Source organism: Trachemys scripta, chromosome 1 (genome assembly GCF_013100865.1).
Source record: "Trachemys scripta elegans isolate TJP31775 chromosome 1, CAS_Tse_1.0, whole genome shotgun sequence".
NCBI classification, from domain to species: Eukaryota; Metazoa; Chordata; order Testudines; family Emydidae; genus Trachemys; species Trachemys scripta.
In genome coordinates this window covers 106222193-106245819 of record NC_048298.1, presented here as the reverse complement: position 1 = coordinate 106245819, position 23627 = coordinate 106222193, and the positions used below count along the sequence as shown (strand labels likewise).

The 23627-nt window shown below is 46.1% G+C and overlaps 1 protein-coding gene across 1 annotated transcript in view; it reads right to left on the bottom strand.

Moving 5' to 3' along the window:
- Nucleotides 1-6957: 6957 nt before the first annotated feature.
- LOC117882280 (zinc finger protein 883-like) overlaps nt 6958-23627 on the bottom strand; it is a 29176-nt gene continuing 12506 nt past the window's right edge. Inside the window, exon 5 of the mRNA XM_034780468.1 lies at nt 6958-9848. Within this exon, the coding sequence (XP_034636359.1) occupies nt 8763-9848 (1086 nt within the window). The 3' untranslated portion in view covers nt 6958-8762. The remainder of the gene's footprint in view (nt 9849-23627) is intronic.

Below are 23627 nucleotides of genomic sequence, written 5' to 3'. Positions count from 1 at the left end.
ATGCCCAGTAACCTTCGTTGTAGCGACTGCCCTTTCTCTGCCCTTACTTCTACTTACGATTTGCTGCCTCCTCTTTGGGGGGGGTTAAAAGGATTAAGGGGGGCAAATCGCAGTGGGAGGCTGTCAGGGTCTGAGCAGGGGGCAGAATGTTACTGGCCTGGGGGGGTTCAAGCTACTGTAGCTAGCAGTAGAAGAGGGGCTGAAGGGGAAAAATCGGTGGTGGGGGGTGAGAGCCTGGGTTAAGCGGGGGGGGGGGGGGGCGGGGGACGCTGCCAGACCCCGTGGGGGGATAAAACCCCAGTTTAGGGAGGGGGAGATGGGGGGGACACTGACCCCCCTGGGATGAGCCATCCACTGTGCTCGCTAATCTAGGGGTGTGGGGGAAGGGGCAGAGGCTGGTTTTGTTCTTTTCACAGGGACACTGCATGTCAGCCTCAGAGCAGGGGGCGGGTTCCTGGGTCTGGGGTCTTAAAGGCACAGGCCTCCAATTCCTAGCCTGTCAAAGCTTAATCACTGCAGCTCCTCTCTATCCTATACAAGTGTTGCAGGACCATGGCCGCCCGGGGGGGGGGCAAGGGGGGCAATTTTCCGCAGGGCCCCCACAAATATGTCGGAGGCTGCCCCCGCCTCCGTCTTCCCCCGGTGCCTCAGCGTGCCGCGTCCGGGAGCAGCCCTGGGGCACTGCAGCATCGTGGCTCCAACGCTGTCCGGGGCCGCTCCTGGTCGCAGCACGCTAAGGCTCCAGGAGAGGGGGTAAGCGGCATGGTAAGGGGCCGGCACCCCACCCCCTCCACCTCATCCTAACCATCACCATCACCCAGCAACAGCCCATTATGTAATTGCAAATGTATACATAATACAGCATTTAATGTTTTTAAATAATGTGTTTATTGTATTTTCAAATTATTACAAATAAATTTTTGAATGTATTTCACTATTTTTTTTTTACATTTCCAAATACATGTTACTATAGTATTGCAACTTTTTTTTATGGAAGGGGACCCAAAAATTGCTTTGCTTTGTAATAATTTGAAAATACACTAAATACATTATTTAAAAACATTAAATGCTTTAATGGTATGTATACCAGCTGCTTAGCTGCAGCGCACCAGGGCCGCTCCCGGACACGGCGCACTGAGACGCCGGGGAATGGGGAAGACGGATGCAGGGGGAGCCACTCTGGTCTCACCTTGGGCTCAGGGGGGCATGCTCCATACCCACAAACCCTACCTCCCCTTTCACAAATTCAATGAAAGGGGCCACTCTGGTCTCACCTTGGGCTCAATAACATACTCCATTCCCCCAAACCTTACCTCCCTTTTCACGGATTCACACACAAAAAAGTGAAACCACATGCCTAAATCATGCAATAGATCAATTTGGCACATTAGCCAGGAGGAAGCAGATCGTGAGTGTTTTCGACCACAAACCCCATCCCTCCCGTTTTGCAACCATCCCCCAGAGGAAGCAGACTGTGAGTGTTTTCGACCACAAACCCCATCCCTCCCGTTTTGCAACCATCCCCCAGAGGAAGCAGACCGTGAGTGTTTTTGACCACAAACCCCATCCCTCCCGTTTTGCAACCATCCCCCCAGAGGAAGCAGACCGTGAGTGTTTTTGACCACAAACCCCATCCCTCCCATTTTGCAACCATCCCTGGACCAGTGACAGGTGCATGTGCAGCCAAGTCATTGGAAATAAGTAAGGAGGAAGCCAGTGGAAAAAATGAAAGGGGCCACTCTGGTCTCACTTTGGGCTCAGGGGCATTCTCTGTACCCCCAAACCTTACCTCCCTTTTCACAAATTCAATGAAAGGGGCCATTCTGGTCAGAAAGCAGATCGGGATTGTTTTTGACCACATACCCCATGAAAGGGGCTACTCTGGACAGGAAGCAGATCGGGATTGTTTTTGACCACATACCCCATCCCTCCTGATTCGCAACCCCATGGACAGGCGGTAGCAAGTTAACAAACTGTCACGTTGCGTGGCAGAATCCGCACCCAGTAGCAAAACAGGAGGGTTGTGTTTCGTGTCATTACACCGGCATTAACTCCCTCCGTTAGTACAACCTGGGCAGAGCCCCTTGCTGGGGGAACGAGCCGAGGAAGCAGATGGGGGGGGGGGGGGGCTTTGGAAGAGCTGGTGAGATTGAGGGGAGGGGGAATAGAGGGAACAGGTGATGAAGTGGGAACTCAAACCCCAGGAATCAGGATCTGGAGTGTGGAGAGCGGGACAAATGGATTTAAGGGTCTAACATTTGTCTGATAGTAGTTTAATGCTGGCTGGGGAAGGCTTTTTTCACATTAATCATGGATTACGTAGTTGATTGTGTAGTTTCGGTTATGTGACTATTTAGGCCAAGGAAGGATTTAGGTCAGCAGTTAAGGAAACCCTGTGCAATACCAGTAGGCAGCACAGACTGTATTAGTCAGTCAGCTGCTGAGGGCTAGGGAGGACTACATCATCTATGTCCACTGGCTTCAAAGGGTCACGGCAATGTAAGATCAGGGTTAGTGAGACCTGAGTCAGATGACCTGTGAGAGGGAACCTTGGGCTTGAGCATCTCTATGCTATACTTTAACCATATGTTAAGACTTTTCTAACCCATGCTCAAAACTAGGGCTCTGGCATGCCCAGGATGGTGCGCAGACCCGAGTCAAAATAATCATATTCCAAAGTCACCAGTGCTCCTCTCTCCCAAAATGTGGCCACTCTAGCCCTAGGACCATGGTGCACTACTGGAAAACTTTACCATCCAGCCTGCACTTACATTTTGCTTCACTCCCCACTGCAAACCCAGGAGGATGGCTGATAGCATGCTTGCAGATGAGTGATCAGAAGAGAATGGGTTAATGCTGACCAGAACTGCTATTTGCAAAGCATGGGTGACTTCTGCTTTCAGTAAAGTGGATTGTAGATTGTTGAGCTAGAGGAGGGGTTCTCTCAGGACCCCAAAGTGGGTCACAACCCTGTTTGAATGGGGTCACCAGGACTGGTGTTAGACTCGCTGGGGCCCAGGGCCAAAATCCGAGCTCCACTGCTTGAGGCCAAAGATGAGCCAAGGGCTTCAGCCTTGGGCTGCAGGGCTCAGGAGTCAGCCTTTGGCAGTAGGGCTCAGATTACAGGCCCCCTGCCTGGGACTGAAGCCCTGAGGTTCAGCTTTGCTCCCTCCCCCCAGTGGTGGTGCTCAGGTGGTCTGAGGCTTTGGTCCTGCCTGGGATCATGTAGTAATTTTTGTTGTGAGAAGGGGGCTGTGGGGCAATGAAGTTCGAGAACCACTGAGCTAGAGAGAACTAAGGCAGTTGTCCTATGGAATTGTGGAATACTTCCAGCTGACTCCTAGGATCTGAATTAAGGGTCTAACATTTGTCTGATAGTAGTTTAATGCTGGCTGGGGAAGGGCTGCATCTACACTGCAAAGCAATAGAGCTCAGACCCTGGGTTCCAGTTTAACTCAAGCTCAGACCTTCCAGCTCTGCAGGGTCCTGGGGCCTTGGATCTGAGCCCTGGGTTAGCACAAATTGTAGTGTAGATGCAAAGGGGGTTAGGCTTGAGCCTGGGCGTGCATTACAGTGTAGACATACTCTTTGGGTATGTCCCCAAACCTGCTGAAGTGAGCCTCCCAGCCCAGTCAAGAGACTCAGGCTGGCTGTGTAGATGAGGCTGTGAGGCCTACCCACCTTTCCTGTGCTTCAGAACCCAAGCTGTAATTTCAAATCGCTGTTTACAGAGCTATTTTTAGAGTGCCAGTGTGAACGCTGATAGCCTGACTTAAGCTGTGAGGCTCACTTCCTTGGTCTGAGTAGACATACCTAATAAAGTATACAGATTTCTGTCTCCGTTGCAAGGAGCACTAGAACAGACTAATGAATCTATTTAGTCTGATATCCCAGCTACAACAGTGTTACCAGATTTGCCAGTTACTTTGGGGTATGCTCATTTATTAGGGTTACTCTTTGGAGGGGAGGGGTTCTGTAATTCAATTACTGTACTACTTGTGTTCTCATACAGAGCTCTCTTTCTCCCTGCTGCAAGTTCCCTCCCAATGGAGCTATCCTTCAGGACCTACGCTCCCCAGGGCTGGGTTCTTCCAGCCCCAGAATCAGCCGAACACACACATTAACAGAGCATGTCTGAGAGGACTGGGTTAATCAGCACTCCCAAGCCAACCCCTTATATGTCCCTGGACTCAGTAGGCTGGGTTGAGCAGCATTTCCAAGCTGTCACCCTAACAGACCCTTGGATTCAGCAGGCTGGGTCAAACAGCACCTCCAAGCTGTCACCCTCATAGGCTATGGGCACCGCACTGGAATAGAGTACATCTGAGCAGGCTGGTTCGAGCGGCACTTCCAAGCTGCCACCCTCATAGGTCCCAGATTCAACATGTCCCTATCCCCACTTTTACATTACAATTGTTCTGGTAGTAACCCACTTGATGAGTAAACCCCACAGGATTTTTGGATGCTGCAGGGATCTTTAGCTTAGGTACGAGGAGTGTTGCTGCAGAGCGAATGAGGAAGCCAAAAAACACACCCCTGGGGGCGGGGGGGGGGGGGGAGAGAGAGACAGAGAGAAGCAACCCAGCTTAACCATGAAAGTTATTTATTGCCAGGTAATAACCATAGGGGAGCCAAACAAGCAAAACAGTTATAATATTAAATCTAACAAATTTGATTATAAAAGTCAGGTTCAGAAATAACTGATCACGCAAGTCAGGGTCAGAAGGCTATACCTAGAGAGAGAGAGAGAGATGGTTTCTCACCACTCCCTGAAGCTTGAATTGATCAGGGGTCCCAAGTGGTGGTGGTAGCTGAAGGTCCAGAGTGCTGGAGATAGGCAGAGCCCCCAGCACAATCAGTCAGAAGAAGATGGCGTCCCAATGGAACTGATGCAGAGGTTGGATCCAGGCATCAGAACACTTACTTGAGCATGGGTAGGGGGTTTTGTAAGGAAACAACAATGGTTTAAGGGAGAACGCTAGATTTGTTTATGGGTAAACTGATGGCTCAAGGGAGTATACCAAAGTTGTTTTGTTCAGGCTAGACAATAGGAACTGATTGGTCCTGGCTATGGGTGGTGTTCCTTGGAGGGAGCTCATAATGCAATTAGGATGCTTCAGTATTTTGGATACCAATAAAGGATTTATTACTAGAATTGGTCTGAAGCTGGGCTTTGGAGCGGTGCTCCAGCTCCGCTCCAGGCAAAAACCTGCAGCTCCACTGCTCCGCGCTCCAGCAACGGGCTCTGCTCTAAAGTCCTGGGTCTGATAACTACAGAACAGGATGTGTGCAGATGCTCAAGTGGAAGTTCTGAAACATACAATCCATCTAATTGTGCAGTAGCATACCACGGGGAAGATTTTTTTCCCTACACCAGCTGGTTTTTATCCTCCCAAATGCTGTTTTCATTCACAAATGCCTAATCTTTCTCCCCCCTCCTTTTTTTACATTTACTAAGCCAGATGTCGGCAACCTCTGGCACGCAGCTCGGCAAGGTAAGCACCCTGCTGGGGCTTCCCACCACCCCTATTGGCCTGGAGCGGCGAACCGCAGCCAGTGGGAGCCACGATCCACCAAACCTGCCGACGCGGCAGGTAAACAAACTGGCCTGGCCCGCCAGGGTGCTTGGCTTGCCCTGGCGAGCCACATGCCAGAGGTTGCCGACCCCTGTACTAAACTCTTTGATACAGTGGTTATTCTTTAGCTGTGAATGCCACAGATTATACATTGCCTTAAAAATTACTTGTATCCATTTTAAATTTGCTGCCTTTTAACTTCACTGAATGCTCCCTTGTTCTTGTATTAAGGGACAAATAAGTGGGAGCCTTCACATTTTATAAAATTCTATTGTATTCTCTCTCTCTCTTCTCAAACTTAACAGTCCTGGTCCTTTAAACCTCTTTTCATGTGGAAAGCTCCTCTGATTCTTCCACTGCCTTGCTTTAAACATTTTGTTTGTGTTGCCTTTGTTCAGATATGGTGACATATCATTCATGAATAAAATTACACGAGGCAGAATTCAGCACATGCTAGACCTCTCCAAGCAACTGAATCTCCCATTCCAAAAAAATAAAACCTCCTCATATAGGACTACTTATCTCTTTATATAAAATTTTATGAAATACTCCAGGGATGAATTCCTGGCCCTCTGAAGTCAATGTGAGTTTTGCCACTGACCTCAATGAGGCCAGGATTTTGCCCCACCTGAAATACATTCAAGAACAGAAGATGGGACAATAGGGAAAAAAGAGGTTTTATATAATATGGAAATACTGTTGACAGTAATAAGTGCAACAATAATAGTAATATACAATATAGAGAGATTTTATGTAATATGGAAACATTAAAATTGCTAGCAATTATGCGGTGCTTTATATGTTACAAATATTTTACTAGCATTAATTAGTTAAAGAAGGAACAAAAGTATCACATTACCAAAAGGACTAGAAAACTGGAAACACTCTCGGGCTTCCATGGGAACCCAAAATGTGAAATGGGTCTAGCCAGGACAGGCAAAAGCTTCTTTTATTTTGTTTAAATGAGGTTACATTATTGCCCAGGTTTTGTTAGTCTCCCGCTCTACATGCTAAAGGTGTTTCAATGAGAAGAGACAAATTCTAGAGATGCTGCCAGGGAGGAAAAGATGGAGATAAACACTTTCACAGTGAGTGCTATGTATCCATCCTCTTTGAGAGCAGCCACTTCACTTCTGACTTGAGTGTATCTCCTGATATTTGCTTATGGAGGTAAGAGTCCTTTGAACTGAATACAGTAGAACATCACAGTTATGAACACTTTGGGAATGGAGGTTGTCCGTAACTCTGAACAAAACATTATGGTTGTTCTTTCAAAAGTTTACAACTTCACATTGACTTAATACAGCTTTGAAGCTTTACTATGCAGAAGAAAAATGCTGTTTCCTTCTTTTAATAGTTTACGTTTAACACAGTACTGTACTTGCTTCCCCCACCCACTGCTGCCTGATTGTGTACTTCTGGTTCCAAATGAGGTGTGTTGTTGACTGGTCAGTTCATAACTCTGAAGTCCTACCATAAATCTCTTGGAAAGAGGAAGAAAAGAAACAGACAGAACTGCAGATCTTTAAGATCAAAGAAAGGAAATAGCCCAAATCCCTTGTCTAAAACCTGGTGAAGTTATGAGGTGAGAGTCTCCAAAAACACATTACTTTGCCATCCACAGTTTAAAAAGAGATGACATCCCCAGGACTGCTTACAATTTGTAATAAACTAAAGGTCTGGCTGAGAACCAATCCGGACGTTATTATTTTAACCTTCTTGTACATAAAGAAAATAAGATAAAATCTAAAAAAATCTCCCTTTCTATTCTACCACAAATTCCCACCCCTAATCCCCAAATTATCCAGCACCCAACACCCCATCCCTCAGATCCACATTACACCTCCTCTGCACAATCTGTTAAACAACCCACTCCACCAGCACTCAGCTCCCCACAAGTAATTCACTCATTCTTTCCAGAATACCCCAATTTTCTAGCATCAACCGCCTCTCTCTGATATCAAAATGATCAGTCCAACAGCCAGGTCTTTTCCACTCTGTTTCTCAACACTCATGCCCAGTTCAATTCCCCTCCTCTGCCTGAAGGGAAAAAGGTATTTGAACAGGGATCTCCTATCTCTGAGGGAAATGCCCAAACCACTGGGCTATGGGATATTCTGATTAGGGATGTAAATATTGTTTAAAAACTTAACCGTTTAAACGATTAAAATTATATCATTGAAATCGGTTAACTGATTAAAGGGAGTGTGGCTGGGCTGGGGCCTCTCACGCTGGCCTGGGGCTGCAGCTGGGGTAACGGTTAGGGTGGGTTAACTGGTAAGACTAATGCTTACCGGTTAACAGTTTAATATTGTACACCCCTAATTCTGATGTGGGACTTCCTCAATCTCTCATGTTGAAGCTGTTCCACTTGTTCCTGGGTAAGCATTTTAACCACTAGGCTAAAAGTTATGAGGGAGGAGGCTCTTCCTCCATCAGGATTTTGAATGTAGCCCGAATCTGCTAGGTGTACTCAGAACATGCCTACTGGCCTGGGCTCTGCAGGCAAGGTAGGAGGATCACCCAACTTCCCCTGGTCTGAGCATCATGCTGGTGCTCAAGTGTCCAGATGCTTACAGTGAGGTGGCAGGGTGCATGCCCAGAGGCCAACACTTACGTGACTAGGAGATGATTACAGTGAAAATTTAGGTGCCAAATGAATTAGGTGCCTGCAGAGTTAAGCAGCAGCTTACTGGGGGGTTTTGTGGATTACAATGGTGCCTAAAACTGAAACTTAGGTTCCTTTGTATATACCCCAAACGACCAATGTCTGCTACTGCTTTCTATTCCATATGACCACTCTAATCCTATACTACAGGGGTGGCCAAACTTACTTTGACCCTCTGAGCCACATTTGACAATCTTCAGAAGTTTGAGAGCCGGGACACACCTGCTGGGGCTCTGGGCTTCAGCCCCACGGGAGGCGCCTTACGGGGCTTGGGGCTTCAACCCCACTCCTGCTGAAGCCCTAAACCCCAGCAGGCATGCCCCACAGGGCTGAAGCCCTGAGACCCCCTCCCCACTGGGAAGAAGGCCCTACCTCACTACCCCGCTGCAAGACAGAGGTCTCGAGCTTCCCCCACCCCAGTCTGGTAGGTGGAGAACGGGGAGAGGGGGATCTGCGAGCTGCACTTTAACTGTAAAAGAGCCGCATGCAGTTCACGAGCCATGGTTTGGACACCCCTGCTATACTAGATGTGAACGCAAACTGAGACTTTTCCTACATGCAATACATTTATAGGGTTTCTTTCCTGTGTGGATTCTTAAATGCACTTTAAGTGCTGAGCTCTGTCTGAAGTTTTTTCCACATTCACTACATTTATAGGGTCTTGCTCCTGTGTGGATTCGCGAATGCACATCAAGAGCTGAGCTCTGTCTGAAGGTTCTCCCACATTCATCACATGTATATGGTCTCTCTCCTCTGTGGATTCTCAGATGGACATTAAGTGCTGTGCTCCGTCTAAAGCTTTCTCCACATTCAGCACACTTGTAAGGTTTTCCGTGTGTGTGGACACTCCGATGTGAAATAAGTGCAGCGCGCTCACTCCGGGTTTTCCCACATTCAGAACATCGATAGGGATTTTCTCCTGTATGGATTCGGTGATGAGTCGCAAGTGCCGAGCTCTGACTGAAGCTTTTATCACACACTGAACATTTGTAGGGCTTTTCTCCTGTGTGGGTTCTTCTGTGGGTAATAAGTGATGAGCTCTGTCGGAAGCTCTTTCCACAATCACCACATTTGTAGGGTTTCTCTCCCGTGTGGATTCGCTGGTGTCGGATGATGGCGGAGCTGTCACGGAACCTTTTCCCACATTCTTTACATTGATGGGGTTTCTCCCCTGTGTGGATTCTCCTGTGTATAATAAGCGATGAGCAATCACTGAAGCTTTTCTCACATCTAGTACAACGGTAGGGCTTCTCGCCCTTGTGGCTTCTTTGGTGTACGATGAGGTGCGAATTCTGACTGAAGCTCTTCCCGCATTCTTTACATTTGTAGTGTTTTTCACCCGTGTGGGTTCTCTGGTGTCTGATAACATTTGACCGCTGACTGAAGGTTTTCTCACACTCGTTGCATTGATAAGGCTTCTCTCCTGTGTGGATTCGCTGGTGTTTAACCAGGTCTGAATTCCGAGTGAAGCTTTTCAAACATTCACCACAACCAAAGGGTTTCTCTGCCACATGGATTCTCTGATGCTGAGTAAGGTAGGAGTTTCGACTGAAGCTTTTCCCACATTCAGAACACTGATAGGGTTTTTCTTCCATGTGCGCTGTCTCTTGCTCAACGAGGCCTGGGCTCAAAACAGAGTCATTCTCACAATCAGATGTGTTTGGTTTATCTTCAGTATGATCATCATCTTCAGGTTGCCTGACACTTGCTTCCTGGGAAGGGGATTTTCTCATTTCATTTTCTGACTTCTCCTGACTCTCACAAGCCTCTGTTTGGTCAGGACTCTTGGAAATATTCCCTTTAAATCTTCTCGACAATGCATTATGTGTTTTCATTTTCCCGGGACCTTCCTGAAGACGAATGCCCTTCTTAATTTTACTCACGACTCTGTCACTTGCTGGAATAAAAAGAGAAATGAGACATGAATAATTCCCTGTGCTTGTGAGAGAGAGGAAGCCTAAAAAACAAAACAAAAACACACACCACAAGGATTTCCCACAAATAAACCATGCTTCCTAACAGTTTAATTCCAGAGCCCAAGTTCACCAATATGTGTGCAGGAACTGGAATGAGGAACACAAAGGGAATGAGGTGAAACTGGCAAGAGAATGGGTATGCAGCCTCTATTTTGAAGGGTATTCTGTTGAAACACTTGCTCAGCAACACATGCTTTAGGTTCCTCCACCCTACAAAGTGGGCAGGTAGGAGCACAGCCCAAAGCGCAACAGCCCATACCCCAAGCTGAGCACAGGTACAAGACACTCAGGAGGGCATGTTTCAGGGTTTTGTGCGTGGATTTGGGCAACAATGTGGATCACATGTCCCTAGCCTACAGTATAGATGTACTCAAGGGGACAAAGTCCATTATTTGTCTTTCCTCAAAAATCCTGCTCTTGGCCGATTTTGCAAGGGGGCAGGGGAGGAACGTGGTAACCTAGGTTCCCCTTCAGACATTCCCATTGTAACCACTCCTCTCCCCACTAGTTTCATTCCCTGTAAGTCATCAAGTGTTCCTCCTCCTTCAGTCCTCTTCTGCTTATCTGGTAGAGAACCAAGGAGTTCTAATGGGCTTTTTTCCCTGGGTAGACTGTCCCCCATCCCTCACTTCAGGGGCTAGACCTTCTTTCCAAATTAAAATAATCATCCGGATGGCCATCTTCCACCTGAGTCCCAGAACAATCCATTATCTGGGGAAAATAAGCATTCATCTGCCTAAGTCATCTGTGAAAGCCTAATCCAGTAAGCATGCTCAGAGGCCGCTTAACACCACACAAAGCATCTGCATGCCCTCTCCCCATTATAACCTTTAGCCCAGTGATCAGCGCAATCACCCATGATGTGGGAAACCATCAGTTCAAGTCCTCCCTCTGCCTGATGAGAAGGGATTTGAACAGGCATCTGTCAGATGAGTGCCCTAACCACTGTTTCAGGATTTTAGGATAGTCTAATGAGTGTCTCCTTCAATCTCATCTACTGAAGTTGTTGCACTTTAATTAAATAACTGAATAATTAAATATGAATTGGGCCAGAGAAAAAGTTAGTGACTGTACAATAACTAAATAGTGCATGCGGGTGCTTATAAGAAATCATACAACAAGCCAGTATGGGCAACTCAGCACTCCTAAAGCCAAACAAGCCAGTGCACAGCCCCTGGATTCACAGAAGGCTCTACAATAACGTAGCACCAGCAGTCATAAAAGAGATGTAGAGCAGGGAGGAAATGAAGGCGAGAAAAGGCAGACAGGCAAAATGGTGCATTGGCAAAAGGGAGAGGAGATAGTTTGTGATGTCACCAAGTTTGTGATGTCATCGAGTTGCTATTGTGAACTGGTCTGCAGCAATAACCCTACTCAGAGAGGTCCCCCGCCTTCTCCTCCTGACCCACCTCAGGTAAAAACAGCAACAGGAAAAAGGAACAAAGTGAAGGATAGGCAAGGAACCCAGAACTCCCTCCATGGTATCTAACACCTCACACCTCCCCCACATACAATACAAGAAAGATGAGATGTCAGATAGCAGCATGGAACTTCCTGATTGTTTCTGGTGAGTAGGAAAACTTCTCATCATCATCCATCTCTGACACTGACTTGTGATAGGGGACAGGAGAGTCGCCTGTTCCCCATCCTCGCTCATTGCAAATCAGGAGGCTTGGCACCTCAGAACTAGGAAGGAGGGGACGGGTTTACATATCAGTAACTGTCATTTAAATCTTGGCTGTACAGAGCACTGCCTCCTCGAGTCCCTTTCTTCCAAATGCTTTAACCTGCCCACTTGTTGACTTTGAACACACATCTTATAGCCACAACTAGAGAAACACCCGAAGCCTGGCTTTTTTCCCCCCAGTCTGCCACAATAACCAACACTGAAGGGACCAGGATCAGACAGAAAAACATTACCAGTTCTCCTATATAAAGGAATTGAACTCTGCGCAGTAGCCGGGAAGCAGACCAGAGAGCTGAAAAGGTTTAGCCACAGCAATTAGTCAGAACAGTATCCTGCAACAGAAGACAAAGAACTGCAAGTGGCTGAACTACAGATTACAGGCAGGGCCAGATGCTTCCCATTACAGGACCCTGCTTCCAGGTGCTGATAACTTTGCCAGACTTTAATGGTTTCAGCTGAAATGTACCATGCTGGGTGCCTGCCTCAGCCGGAACTTTTATTTATGTATTTATTTCCACCAAAGTGGTTCAGCTGTTTCTGAGAACAGGGCTAAGGGAACAATACATGTTAATGTAACCTTTTCTTTGGAAAGCTCTAGTGCTCCTGTGCTTTGGAGCACAGTCTGGAAATTGGCTGGGTGCTAGCCTTTGTGTCAGGGATGTACCTTTGCCATCCCCGTGACAACATAGGCGCAGGAACTAGGGCTGTGGGGGCTGTGCACCCCCGGTGTCCCGGATGCCGGCCTCAGCTCGGGTGGGGGCGGACAGGGCTAGGGGGGTGGCTTTCTGCACCCCCACTATTAAAAATGTTCCAGCGTGACTGTGATAACCCACTCAAATATGGCCAAGTTAAAAAACCCTGAAAAAATCTGTTCACACAGGCTTGGCAGAGACTTCTTGGATTTCAGCAACTAAAATCTCCAAAGATTCTGTCTTCACAGAACACGCTCAAGCCTCTCATAGTTCGTAGTGCTAACCACATGCACCATCCCCTCCCAGCTCCTACACATGAGCTGGCTGCATATATGCTATCACCACCGGGGGACTGAGTATGCTCCCTCCAGCCCAGGTCAACAAGGGTGAAGCCAAACTTTCCTTGGAATGGCTGCTCCCAGCTAGGGTGCAGGCTAGGGTGAGGCAGAGCACTGGAACGGAGCATAAGGAGCCTGTCTCTCCTGTGTTATCAATGACACACACACACACACACACCCCTGCAGGTGTCCAAGCCATGCAGAGGATGAAGCCGTCTGATTAGAATGCACAGTGGACAAAAGTCAGACCCCAGAAAAGTGAAAGGAGTAGTTTGGGACAAGCAGTCTAGTGAGACAGTCTGGAGGCAGGGAGAAGATAAACTGGGATTGCTCGAGCAAAGAGACCGGGACTGGGAGCAGTACAGGGAAGTACAGGGGGAAGACCAGGAGCTAGTTGGCTCGGAGGAGATGGGGAACACTGAATTCGGAGGAGCCGAGAAGAGCGGTAGATTGGTCTGCCTGCCTGGGACTAGGCGCAGGGCATGGAAGAGGCATAGGAGACACTAGGTGGGAAGACCAAGATTCGACAGCAAGCCCAGATGAGGAGACTAGAAGAACCTTAATAACATTCTTTAAAAGCAGTCTGTGTGTGTGCATAGCTCCAAGTTTTTTAATGTTATATACAGGTTCATTAAATGTTTGACTGCCTGAGAGAGCATGCACATAAATCCAATTGCCACTGATTTCTAGAAGGTTCTGGATCCATTTGCCAAGAATGGGGATTTATAGAACAAATTCTTGAAAGAAAACAATATCCCACAATTCCCTTCCCAGGGAAAAGGGGTGGGAGGTGGAGGAGAGAGTTAACAGCACAATTCAGGGCCCCACTCCCAAAACAGGGAGTCACAACCATCATTCCCAAGAAAGGTGAGAAGAGGTCTCCCTCATAATTCAGGACCCCATTCACAAGAAAAGGGGGCACTCGCACAGCTATGGACCCAATCCCCAGGGGATGGGGTTCCTCCCAAAGGGTTAGGCCAGGAGGTCACCCTTCAGTTCTGCACCATGTTTTCAAACAATTGTCACTTCCACAATTCTGGACCCCATACCCAAGAGAAGGGTTATACCCACATCTACAGCCCTGCAATTCTTTCCCCAATGTCTATCGTCTGCAGCATTTCACTTCCTTCCTGCTCCTCTTTTGCAGTACTCTCAAGCTGGTGTTCTGCTGCCCACCTTCAGGATGAGGGCCCATTGCTAACTGGAACACCACTCTCAGAGCCAGAGTATGATCAATTCTTCAAACCTCTTCGGGCCCCTTACCGAGCCAGTGCCACCTGCCTCATTCGTGCCTTGTATGGCTGCCAGAATCCTTTGATCCGGAGACTGGACCAATACGAAAACCATGGAGTCATCCCTCAAGGTAAGGCTGACCACGGCATCCAAAAGCAGGAGGACTGGGGTCTCAGACCATCCGGCACTGGGAATGATCAAATGACAGATGGGAAGGAGTCCTTAGGTGCGAGGGGTTTATAACAGGGACGTGGAGGAAGCCATCTGCTGATGCGGTTTATTCGTTCTCTCTCCTTCTCTTCCCAGGGGGATACGTGTGTGCAGTGGAGGGTTTTGTTTTAGTAGAGGTTTTGAGGGTTATTATCCACAAGTTACTATGTGTTTATATTAGAGAAGGCAAGTTTGAAGAAGTGTGTCTTGCCTTCTCTAATATAACTAGAATACAGTTACTCTACGTTACTACAGAGAATTATTTCCCAGGTATCTGCCTGGCAGGTCTTGCCCACATGCTCAGGGTCTAACTGATCACCATATTTGGGGTCAGGAAGGAATTTTCCCCCAGGTCAGATTGCCAGAGAGTCTGGGTTTTTTTCACTTTCCTCTGCAGCATGATTGCAGGTTTATACTAGTGTAAATGGTGGATTCTCTGTAACCTGAAGATTTGAGGATTTAAGTAACTCAGCCAGAGGTTATGGCTCTATTACAGGAGTGGGTGGGCGAGGTTCTGTGGCCTGCAATGTGCAGGAGGTCAGACTAGATGATCATGATGGTCCCTTTTGACCTTAAAGTCTATGAGATAGCAACTGAAGAGAAACAGTCCCATTCAATTACATCACATGAAGGGACACAACTAACTATTGACAAATTTTAATAAATGCTTGTATACAAATGCTGGAAATCTAAATACTAAGATGGATGAACTTGAGTGTCTGGTATTAAAAGTGGCTATGGATATAATAGGCATCACAGAAACATGGAGGAACAATGATAATCAACGGGACATGGCAATACCAGGGTACAAAATGTATAGGAATGACGGAGTAGGTCATGCTGGTGGGAGAGAAGCACTATATAGGAAAGCAAGCATAGAGTCAAATATAGTAAAAATCTTCAATAAATGAAATGGTACATGGAATTTTTATCCAGAGAGATTCTATGTTTGAATAAGAAGAGTATAGCAGCAGGAATATATTACCTGACCAGGATGGTGACAGCAATTGCGAAATGCTCACGGAGAGTAGAGAGGTTACAAAAACCAGAAAACTCAATAATAATGGGGGCTCTCAGCTATCCCCATATTGGTACATGTCACCTGAGGACAGGATGCAGAGATAAAATTTCTAGACACCATTAATGACTGCTTCTTGGAGCAGCTAGTCTTGGAACCCACAAGGAGAGAGGCAATTCTTGATTTAGCCCCAAGTGGAACACAAGATTTGGTCCAAGAGGTCAATATAGCCAAACCACTAAGTAATAGTGACCAAAATGTAACCAAATTAACATCCTTGTGGGAGGAAAAAATTCCAAAGAAACCCACCAGAAATAGCATTTAACTTCAAAACGGGGAATTACACAAAAATGAGGGAGTTAGTTAAATGGTAATTAAAAGAAACAGTCACAAGAGTGAAATTCCTGGACGCTGCATGGAATCTATTTTAAAACACCATAGAAGATCAAACTTAAATGTATATGCCAAATCACAACAACAACAACAACAAAAAAACAGTAAGAGGGCCAACATAGGGCCCTATGATCTGTTTTATTATTGTGGATTTTTGGATTTATTATTTTCTGATTATTTTCATTTTTTAAAAAATTAATTCCATCTTTATGTTTTTTAATCAAAGTTGTTTGATACATTGACAGCAATTAAGTAGCCTTACTATAAATGCATAAAAATGTTCCAAATTGGATTGCAATGGGAAAAAACTGATTTTACAGAAAAAATCCTACAATTTAAACAACACATCCTGCAGATATACAGTATAGGATAAAAGTAACACATTTTAAATCACTTTTTAAAGCAGCACTCGGTAATATGATCAAACTGATATTGCTGAACAGTAACACGCTCCCGGACAGGAGATGCACACCTCTGCATGGAAGGAACTCCTGTCTGGGAACATGCAAGCCACTTGCACACACTAGCGTGACCAGGGACAGCTGTAGGTAAGCCTGGTGGCCGCCCCAGTGGGTGGGGCTGGGGGTGATACAGCCACACCGGAGGAGCAGTTCACGCAGAGCACTGGCTCCTGCGAACGGCGGCCTGACATTCTGCTGCTTTCACCACAGTGGTTCCCGGTAGAGCCCTGCAAGTCCGCAGATATCCGCATATATAAATTTTGTATCCGTGCAAGGCTCTACAAAAGATAAAAAAACTAAACAGGAAATTCTTTAAGTACATCAGAACCTGTGGAACTCATTGCCATGGGATGTTGTGAAGGCGAAAAGTAAAATGGAGTTCAAAAAATAATTTGATAAGTTCATCGCAGATAGGTCCATCGATGGCTATTAGCCAATGGTCAGGGACGCAACCCCATGCTCTGGGTGTCCCTAAACTTCTGAGTACCAGAGACTCGGACTGGATGACAGGTTATAGATCACTAAATAATTACCCTGGTCTGTTCGTTCCCTTTGAAGCAACTGGCCATTGTTGGAAAACAGGATACTGGGTTAGCTGGACCATTGGTCTGACCCAGTATGGCCATTCTTATGTTCTTACAATCCTGTCTTGTTTTTTTTAAATCACTGAGTCATGAAGATGACCAGCCAGTGCTGGGTTTTTAACCACTCGAACTTTGGGAGGTTACTGGATGGGACTGAGGTTTACCAATGCCAGATGGGGACCACCCGGCAATGGGGTTTATAACTGAGGGTTAGGGGGAGTGACTGTCCAACACCGGAGTTTTTCAATAAATTTGATTAATTATTTACCTCTCTCTAGGACCTGTATGCTCAGACCTGCCAGAAATTCCCTTCTTCGCAGACTTTTGTACATTTACCTTTTATCGCTGTACTATGAAAAAGTATTTTGTTAAGGTGAGTCTGAACTGTTTCCGGATGAAACTGTTACTGAGGAATGCACTGGGGAGCGCAGACTCAGGAAATGGCTGGTAGCACTCAAAGAGAGTGGAAAATGGGGGGTAGGACGGATGAAGGGAGAAGGATGATAAAGAATTGTGGCAAGAACAGAACATGAGGAGAAAACTAAGAGAGGGAGCATGTAAGAGAAGGAAGGAGAGGAGAGTAGGAAGACAGACATATAGAAAAATATGGTGGGCAAGACACCATAGGGAAAGGAGTCAGGGACAGATTTTTTTCTTTTTGCTTGTCCAGGTGCCTACTTTGGATGATGGGAATGGGAAATATATAATTGTGTAGCAAGCGGTGACCCCACGCACCTGAGAGAAGAATAGGTGCAGAGTCCCTGTGCTTTTCTGCCTTCCTCCTATGTATCTCTGCTCTTCCACAGAGGGTTATATGCCCAGAAGAGATCCAAAGCAAGTCTGGTAGGACACGAACCTTCAACGAAGACGTCACTGCCAGTGACAGACTTTTGCCCCCAACAAAGCCCTCTCCCCAGTCTTCCACCACCACCAGACCCCTACCTCCTTCTGGTACAGGAGCAGCTGCTGTCAAGGATATCCTCCTACCAACTTCACCCCAATCCAACTCCCACACAAGAATACTCTTAATCTTCTCTCAGAGCCCACCTAAACCACAGAACATACCAGAAAACTCCCCTGTCAACCAGATCAGAGAAGAGGCTGAAAGTGGCCAGCAGCAAGGAGAGCTGTCCAGCCCCCAGGAGTCCCATCTACCCACCAGCGACATGGAAGACCTCTTTCTGCGGCTACAGGACCCCAATGTGCAGCACTGGATGCAGGCCATGCAGGTGCTGCTGGCCAAGCTGAAGACGGCAGGAGAACAAGAGTTACAGGCTACTTCCCTAAAGCTGCTGATGGCACTGAACCATGCAGACATACAGCAGGAGGCTAAGCCAACAGCCCCAGAAACAGTTCAGGAGAGAAAAAAAGCAGCAGGGAAGGAGCAGCCATGAAGCCATGCTGGCTGGTTTATATAAAAGAAGAGTCCAATGTGCAAGCTTCAGTCTAACCTGACCTTTGAAAGGAAAGTATCTTACATGTGGGACTTCCCTGGAACCATCAGTGTAAGGGAGGTGCTTGGGATACTAAATACGTGACGTTCTTTTAAGGTTTCCTGCGTTTCCCATAGCCAAGGTGTGGGAATGAAGAGGGAATGCCTGACTGTTTTGGGTTTGAAGGAGGGTGAATCCCATCAGCTGAAATGGGATGACCAAGGATTCAACAGGAAGAAAGCTTCCCTTTGGAAACAACAGGTCTAAGTGAAGGTTTCCCTCTTTCATATGAATAATTTTGCTATTGTGTCATTCTTTAAGATGGGAGGTCTCCAGTCCCAGAAAAAAAAAGGGGGGGGGGAGAAAGTGACTCATACTGCCTATTTGGGTTTGTATCCTGCCCCAAAAATAAAGACTGTTCTGCACAGATGAGAAGGGATTTGTGTGTGATTCAGTAAATACATTAGGAGGAAGTCAGGCCTTTCATCTGCAAGTGTAGATGTTTCCATTCAGAGCCAAACACACATCAGATTTTTCCCTTCTCAAAATGAGACGTTCCAGTTGAACAACAACAGACAGTCTAAAATCAGGAAGGTCTTGCCCTCCAGGGTAATTTCTGGTTCAGGGCATTTGCTCTCCTACAAGCATGGTGTCTGTATCATGTGATCTACTCCTGGAATAAAAGGTGTATAAAAACAAAGGACTAATATTGATTTCAATAAGTGGGCCCATCTGCCCCAGATGGGAGAGCGATATCTGAATCCAGCTCACAAGATCTTTTGCTATAGTGGCAGGAAATGGTGCTATGTTACTTTTATAAATAGAGGACAGATCTTTAAATATAATTATACAAAGGCATTTGCAAGTGACAGATGAAGCTGTCAGGGAGCCAGTTATGGTTTCCTGATTCTGCTCTGAACTGGTGCTGAGTGTACTCTGGAGGCTGCTCTAAATTGGGTCAGCTGGTTATGTTTTCCAAGGAACCACATGCTAGCTGGGGATTGGCCAGCATATGTGCTTTGGCTATTATCCTGCCCACCTCCCTCACCCCTCTGTACTAAGAGCAATGGGAAGGAAGTGTAGAAGCCAGCCCTACCAGACAAGTAGTTACATGAGAATCTGAGACAGGGTGGATAAAAATCAATTATTTTTCTGAATTTTTAAACCAGATTATATATAGTAAGCTTTTCTTTTTAAAAGTAAACCTGTTTCAAATGAAATCTGAATTTAATACAAAATATGTTAAGGCCGAAGCTTATTACAATCTCTTAAAAACAATTACGGTAAATAAAAAATAAGTATGCTGAATTCATGCGCCTCTATTAAAAACTTTAAGTTAAAAGATGCCTTTCTATGTAAAGAAAGAATGGGGTGGGGAGGGGGAATCTAACTTTTGAGGTTAAATTTTATAAATATGGCACAATGGGTCATGTACTGTATTAAGAGCTTGTTTTGTTTAATACAAATAAATATGCTATTTTGTGTCTTTAATTAAATTCCATCCTAATGCAGCTTGACATAAATCATGAGCAAAAAGTTAACCATCTAGTAAATAAGCAAGATTATTCACCATTTTCTAACATACTAAAAATGTACAATTAAAAAGAATCTGAAAATATGAATTATATAATTATATAATTGCTTAAATAAATCTATATAGTTATAGTGTACCTATTAGGTAGCAAAAAATGTATCAAATTTAGTATAAAGGTTCTATTTAATTGTAAACCAACTTAGCTTAATGGTTATATCTACCAAGGAGAATGCATCTTTCTTTAGAAAAATAACTGAAATACAAATGGAAAAGTTGATTAAAATCAATTATTGAAAAGTGCAGCTCTCCACTTGGTGATTTAAATCATCCACCCTGATCTCAGAGTCTTCGTTTAAAGAAAAAAAAAATAAAAGGTTTCTAGCCTTGGTGGTTGTGGAGAAATGCTTGAAAATGTGACCCCTAAAGATTCAAAACCAGAGGGCAAGCAAAAAGATTCCAAAGTTACTTTTGAAATTCTCATGATTTTTAAGCCAATCTCATCATTTTTAAGTATCTAGGGCTGGCAATACCGATTATATGTGCAAAGATGAAGTGTGAGCACGACTCAGTAAGTGCCTACATTTGAAGTGTTTTGATGCCCCTTTTCAGCAAATCCCACGGTTCTTTGGAAAATTCACTTCATTTTGTTGCCAAAAGTGGGTGCTGAGTGTTTTTGAACATATGGCCCAAGGTGTTTTTAGTCCACATGATTGAACCTTCTTTTAGTTTTCAAAACGCTCTAAAAATCTACATGCAGAGTGAGATTACCTCAAATGCTGGTATGCCACAACTGGAGTATGGGGTACCTTTACTGGTGCAAATTTGGAGTAATGTGGTCTAGGGGTTCCTCAGATACAACTCTTTCCCCCCACACACACCCCCAAATAAGGAGTGGATTTGAATATTCAAGTTGCTCTAAAACCCACCCGCATAGTGCAATTATCTTGAAAATTGGTAAAAAGCAACAGAGAGTCCTGTTACAGAGTGGCACCTTAGAGACTAACAAATTTATTAGAGCATAAGCTTTCATGGATGCATCCGAAGAAGTGGGCTGTAGTCCACGAAAGCTTATGCTCTAATAAATTTGTTAGTCTCTAAGGTGCCACAAGTACTCCTGTTCTTTTTGCGGATACAGACTAACACGGCTGCTACTCTGAAACCTGTTACAGAGTAGCAGCCGTGTTAGTCTGTTTCCGCAGACTAACAGTCCTGTGGCACCTTTAAGACAACAGGGGCTAGGGCAGTCTTTGGGAAAGAAGGAAGGAGAACACCCACTGAGAGGAATGGGTCAGCTCACATCTCTCAGCTATCATGGCAGGCTGCATTCATCTCCATGGGGGTTCCGATTCATCTGGGAACATCCCATTGAGATGAATAGACTACTTCACACCACTGCAATCCTGCAATGCTGAAAAGGGCTATGCAGAGCCCTCTTTCCCCCACCACTAGTCCCTGAAGTGGAGTATGAAGTCCAGGACTCCCCTCCACTCCACCTTGCTGCCTCCAACCAGTAGATCATGCCTTCCTCTCAGCCCACGGTTATCACCTTCCCTCCTCAAGACCAATCCAGCTCAGGGGAACATGGAGGGGCTAGAAGGAGGGCACAGCTGACAGCCAAATAGCAGTGAGATGTTCTCATGAAGCCTCCTTGTGCATCCCCACAGATGCCCCCCCAAATATGCCCCCTCCCTCCCACCACTTCCTCAAAAACCACCGAATTGAGATTAACAGCATGTCTTCCTTTAACTTCAAAGGGCAGGCCTTCGGGTGGCCAAAAACACTTTTAGCCAGTTCCAAAATAATGGCTCACGTTGCCTGTAGATCTGATCTGCACCATAGCTCCAGCCAGTTATGATTTTAAGACTGCTTACAGTCTGGGAGGTAAAGTTTCCTCAGTGCACACTGGACCAAAAAGCCAAAAATCTAGGCAGGCAAACATACAGGCAGACCATGGGGATAAGGCTCCAACATAATAAACAAGATGAATGGTCCTGGTTGGTGCATTGTAAGTTTCACCACTGTTGCTGCTATCTAATATGCTTTTTTACCTTCAAAGAGTATTGTTGGTTCTTTACATTTCCATGTCCTAACTTTTTCTTTTAAAGCATTTATAGCCCATCCCTCCTCATGCTGAGCTGCTTGCTGCTGGTTAATTTCACCTTTTCTGCTGCTGTATTTGTTTGCTTTTAATAAGCAAAGCTCCATACCACCCCAATGTACTATCCTAGGCCAATTTCCTCTAACCACAGCTCTCCTCCGCCATCCCCCATTTCCCTGAACCCCTAATATCCTTTAAACCACCTCCCTCTACACCCACTTCCTCCTTTCTGCTAGAACCCATCTGCTCCCCCAAATTTCTCCAAACTTCCTTCCACTTCTCCCCGGAGCTGAGCTGGCTAGTGGGGGGCCTGGGGACCCTGCCCGACTTTTCTCCTTTCTTTCTGAGACGTGGCTCCAGTTTCAGTTCCCAGAGGCACCGATTTGTCTGCCGTGGCTCTGCCCGCACCCCTCAGTCCAGACTCCCCCACTACTCACCGCTGCGCAGGCCCGACTTAGTCCCTTCCTGGGACCGCGCCACCGGGGTCCATGTGCGCGCGCGCTCCCAGCCCTGCGGGTTCCGAGCAGACTGACTGCGGGAAGGGAAGCGGAAGCTGTTCGCTATGAAATTCCCCCCCGCGCAGGACTTTGCAGTCCTCTCTACCAGCTGGAGGCTTTGCCAGCTCTATGGTTTTAATCCTTATCTGCCCAGACCGGAGCCGAACTAGTTTCTTTGTCTTTCCTCCCTGCTGATCTCTCACTAGCCCTCTCAGCGCAAACCCCACACGTGGCTCCCGGCTGAAGTCCTCCATCCCCCACCCCCACAGCATCAGTGTCTCCCGTACACCCCCAGGAGCTAGAGTGATCTGATAGCAAGTGTGAGAAATTGGGACAGGGATGGGGGGATAATAGGTACCTATCTAAGAAAAAGTCCTGAATATCGGGACTGTCCCTATAAAATCGGGACATCTGGTCACCCTACCAGGAGCCCAGAAACTGCAACAAGAGCTCTGGTTTAGCACGACCTGGTGCTGAGTAGGAGCAATGACTTCCTGAAGACTCTCTGTCATTAGTGCCAAAGCGCTTTCTGCCCCACACAACTTTAGTGTCCCCTCAGTCTTATTGCCTATATCCCCAGCAAAGAACCCATTCAACTGAGGCTACAGAAATAACTATTTACATTAGGTCTCTAGCTATGTTAGCTGGGTTTCACTACTGTTTTTTTGCAAACTGACTCTAGTTCGGGTGCCCATGTTACAAACCCAACTCTCCAGTGCAGTGCAGACATACCGTAAAGGAGAACTCCCATACATATTTTCCACGCCTCTCAATACGGGTCCCACATTGCGTCCCATGTAGGGGCTTTGACAAGCAGAGAGGTGCAGATTTGATCACTAGCCCCTGAATAGGTTTTACAACAGTCTCAGCTAGGGTGGTATTTACCCTTTAGGCAAACCTTACAAGAGGCTGCCTAGAGGAGAGGTTCTCAACCAGGGGACATGTAACCCTGGGGGTATGCAGAGATCTTCCAGGGGCTACATCAACTCATCTAGATATTTGCCTAGTTTTACCACAGGCTACCTAAAAAGCACTAGCAAGGTCAGTACAAACTAAAATTTCACACAATGACTTATTTATACAGCTCTATATACTATACACTGAAATATAAGTACAATATTTATATTACAATTGGTTTATTTTATAATAACAGTGAGCTGTGACACTGGTATTTTTATGTCGGATTTTGTAAGCAAGTAGTTTTTAAGAGAGGTAAAACTTGGGGGTAC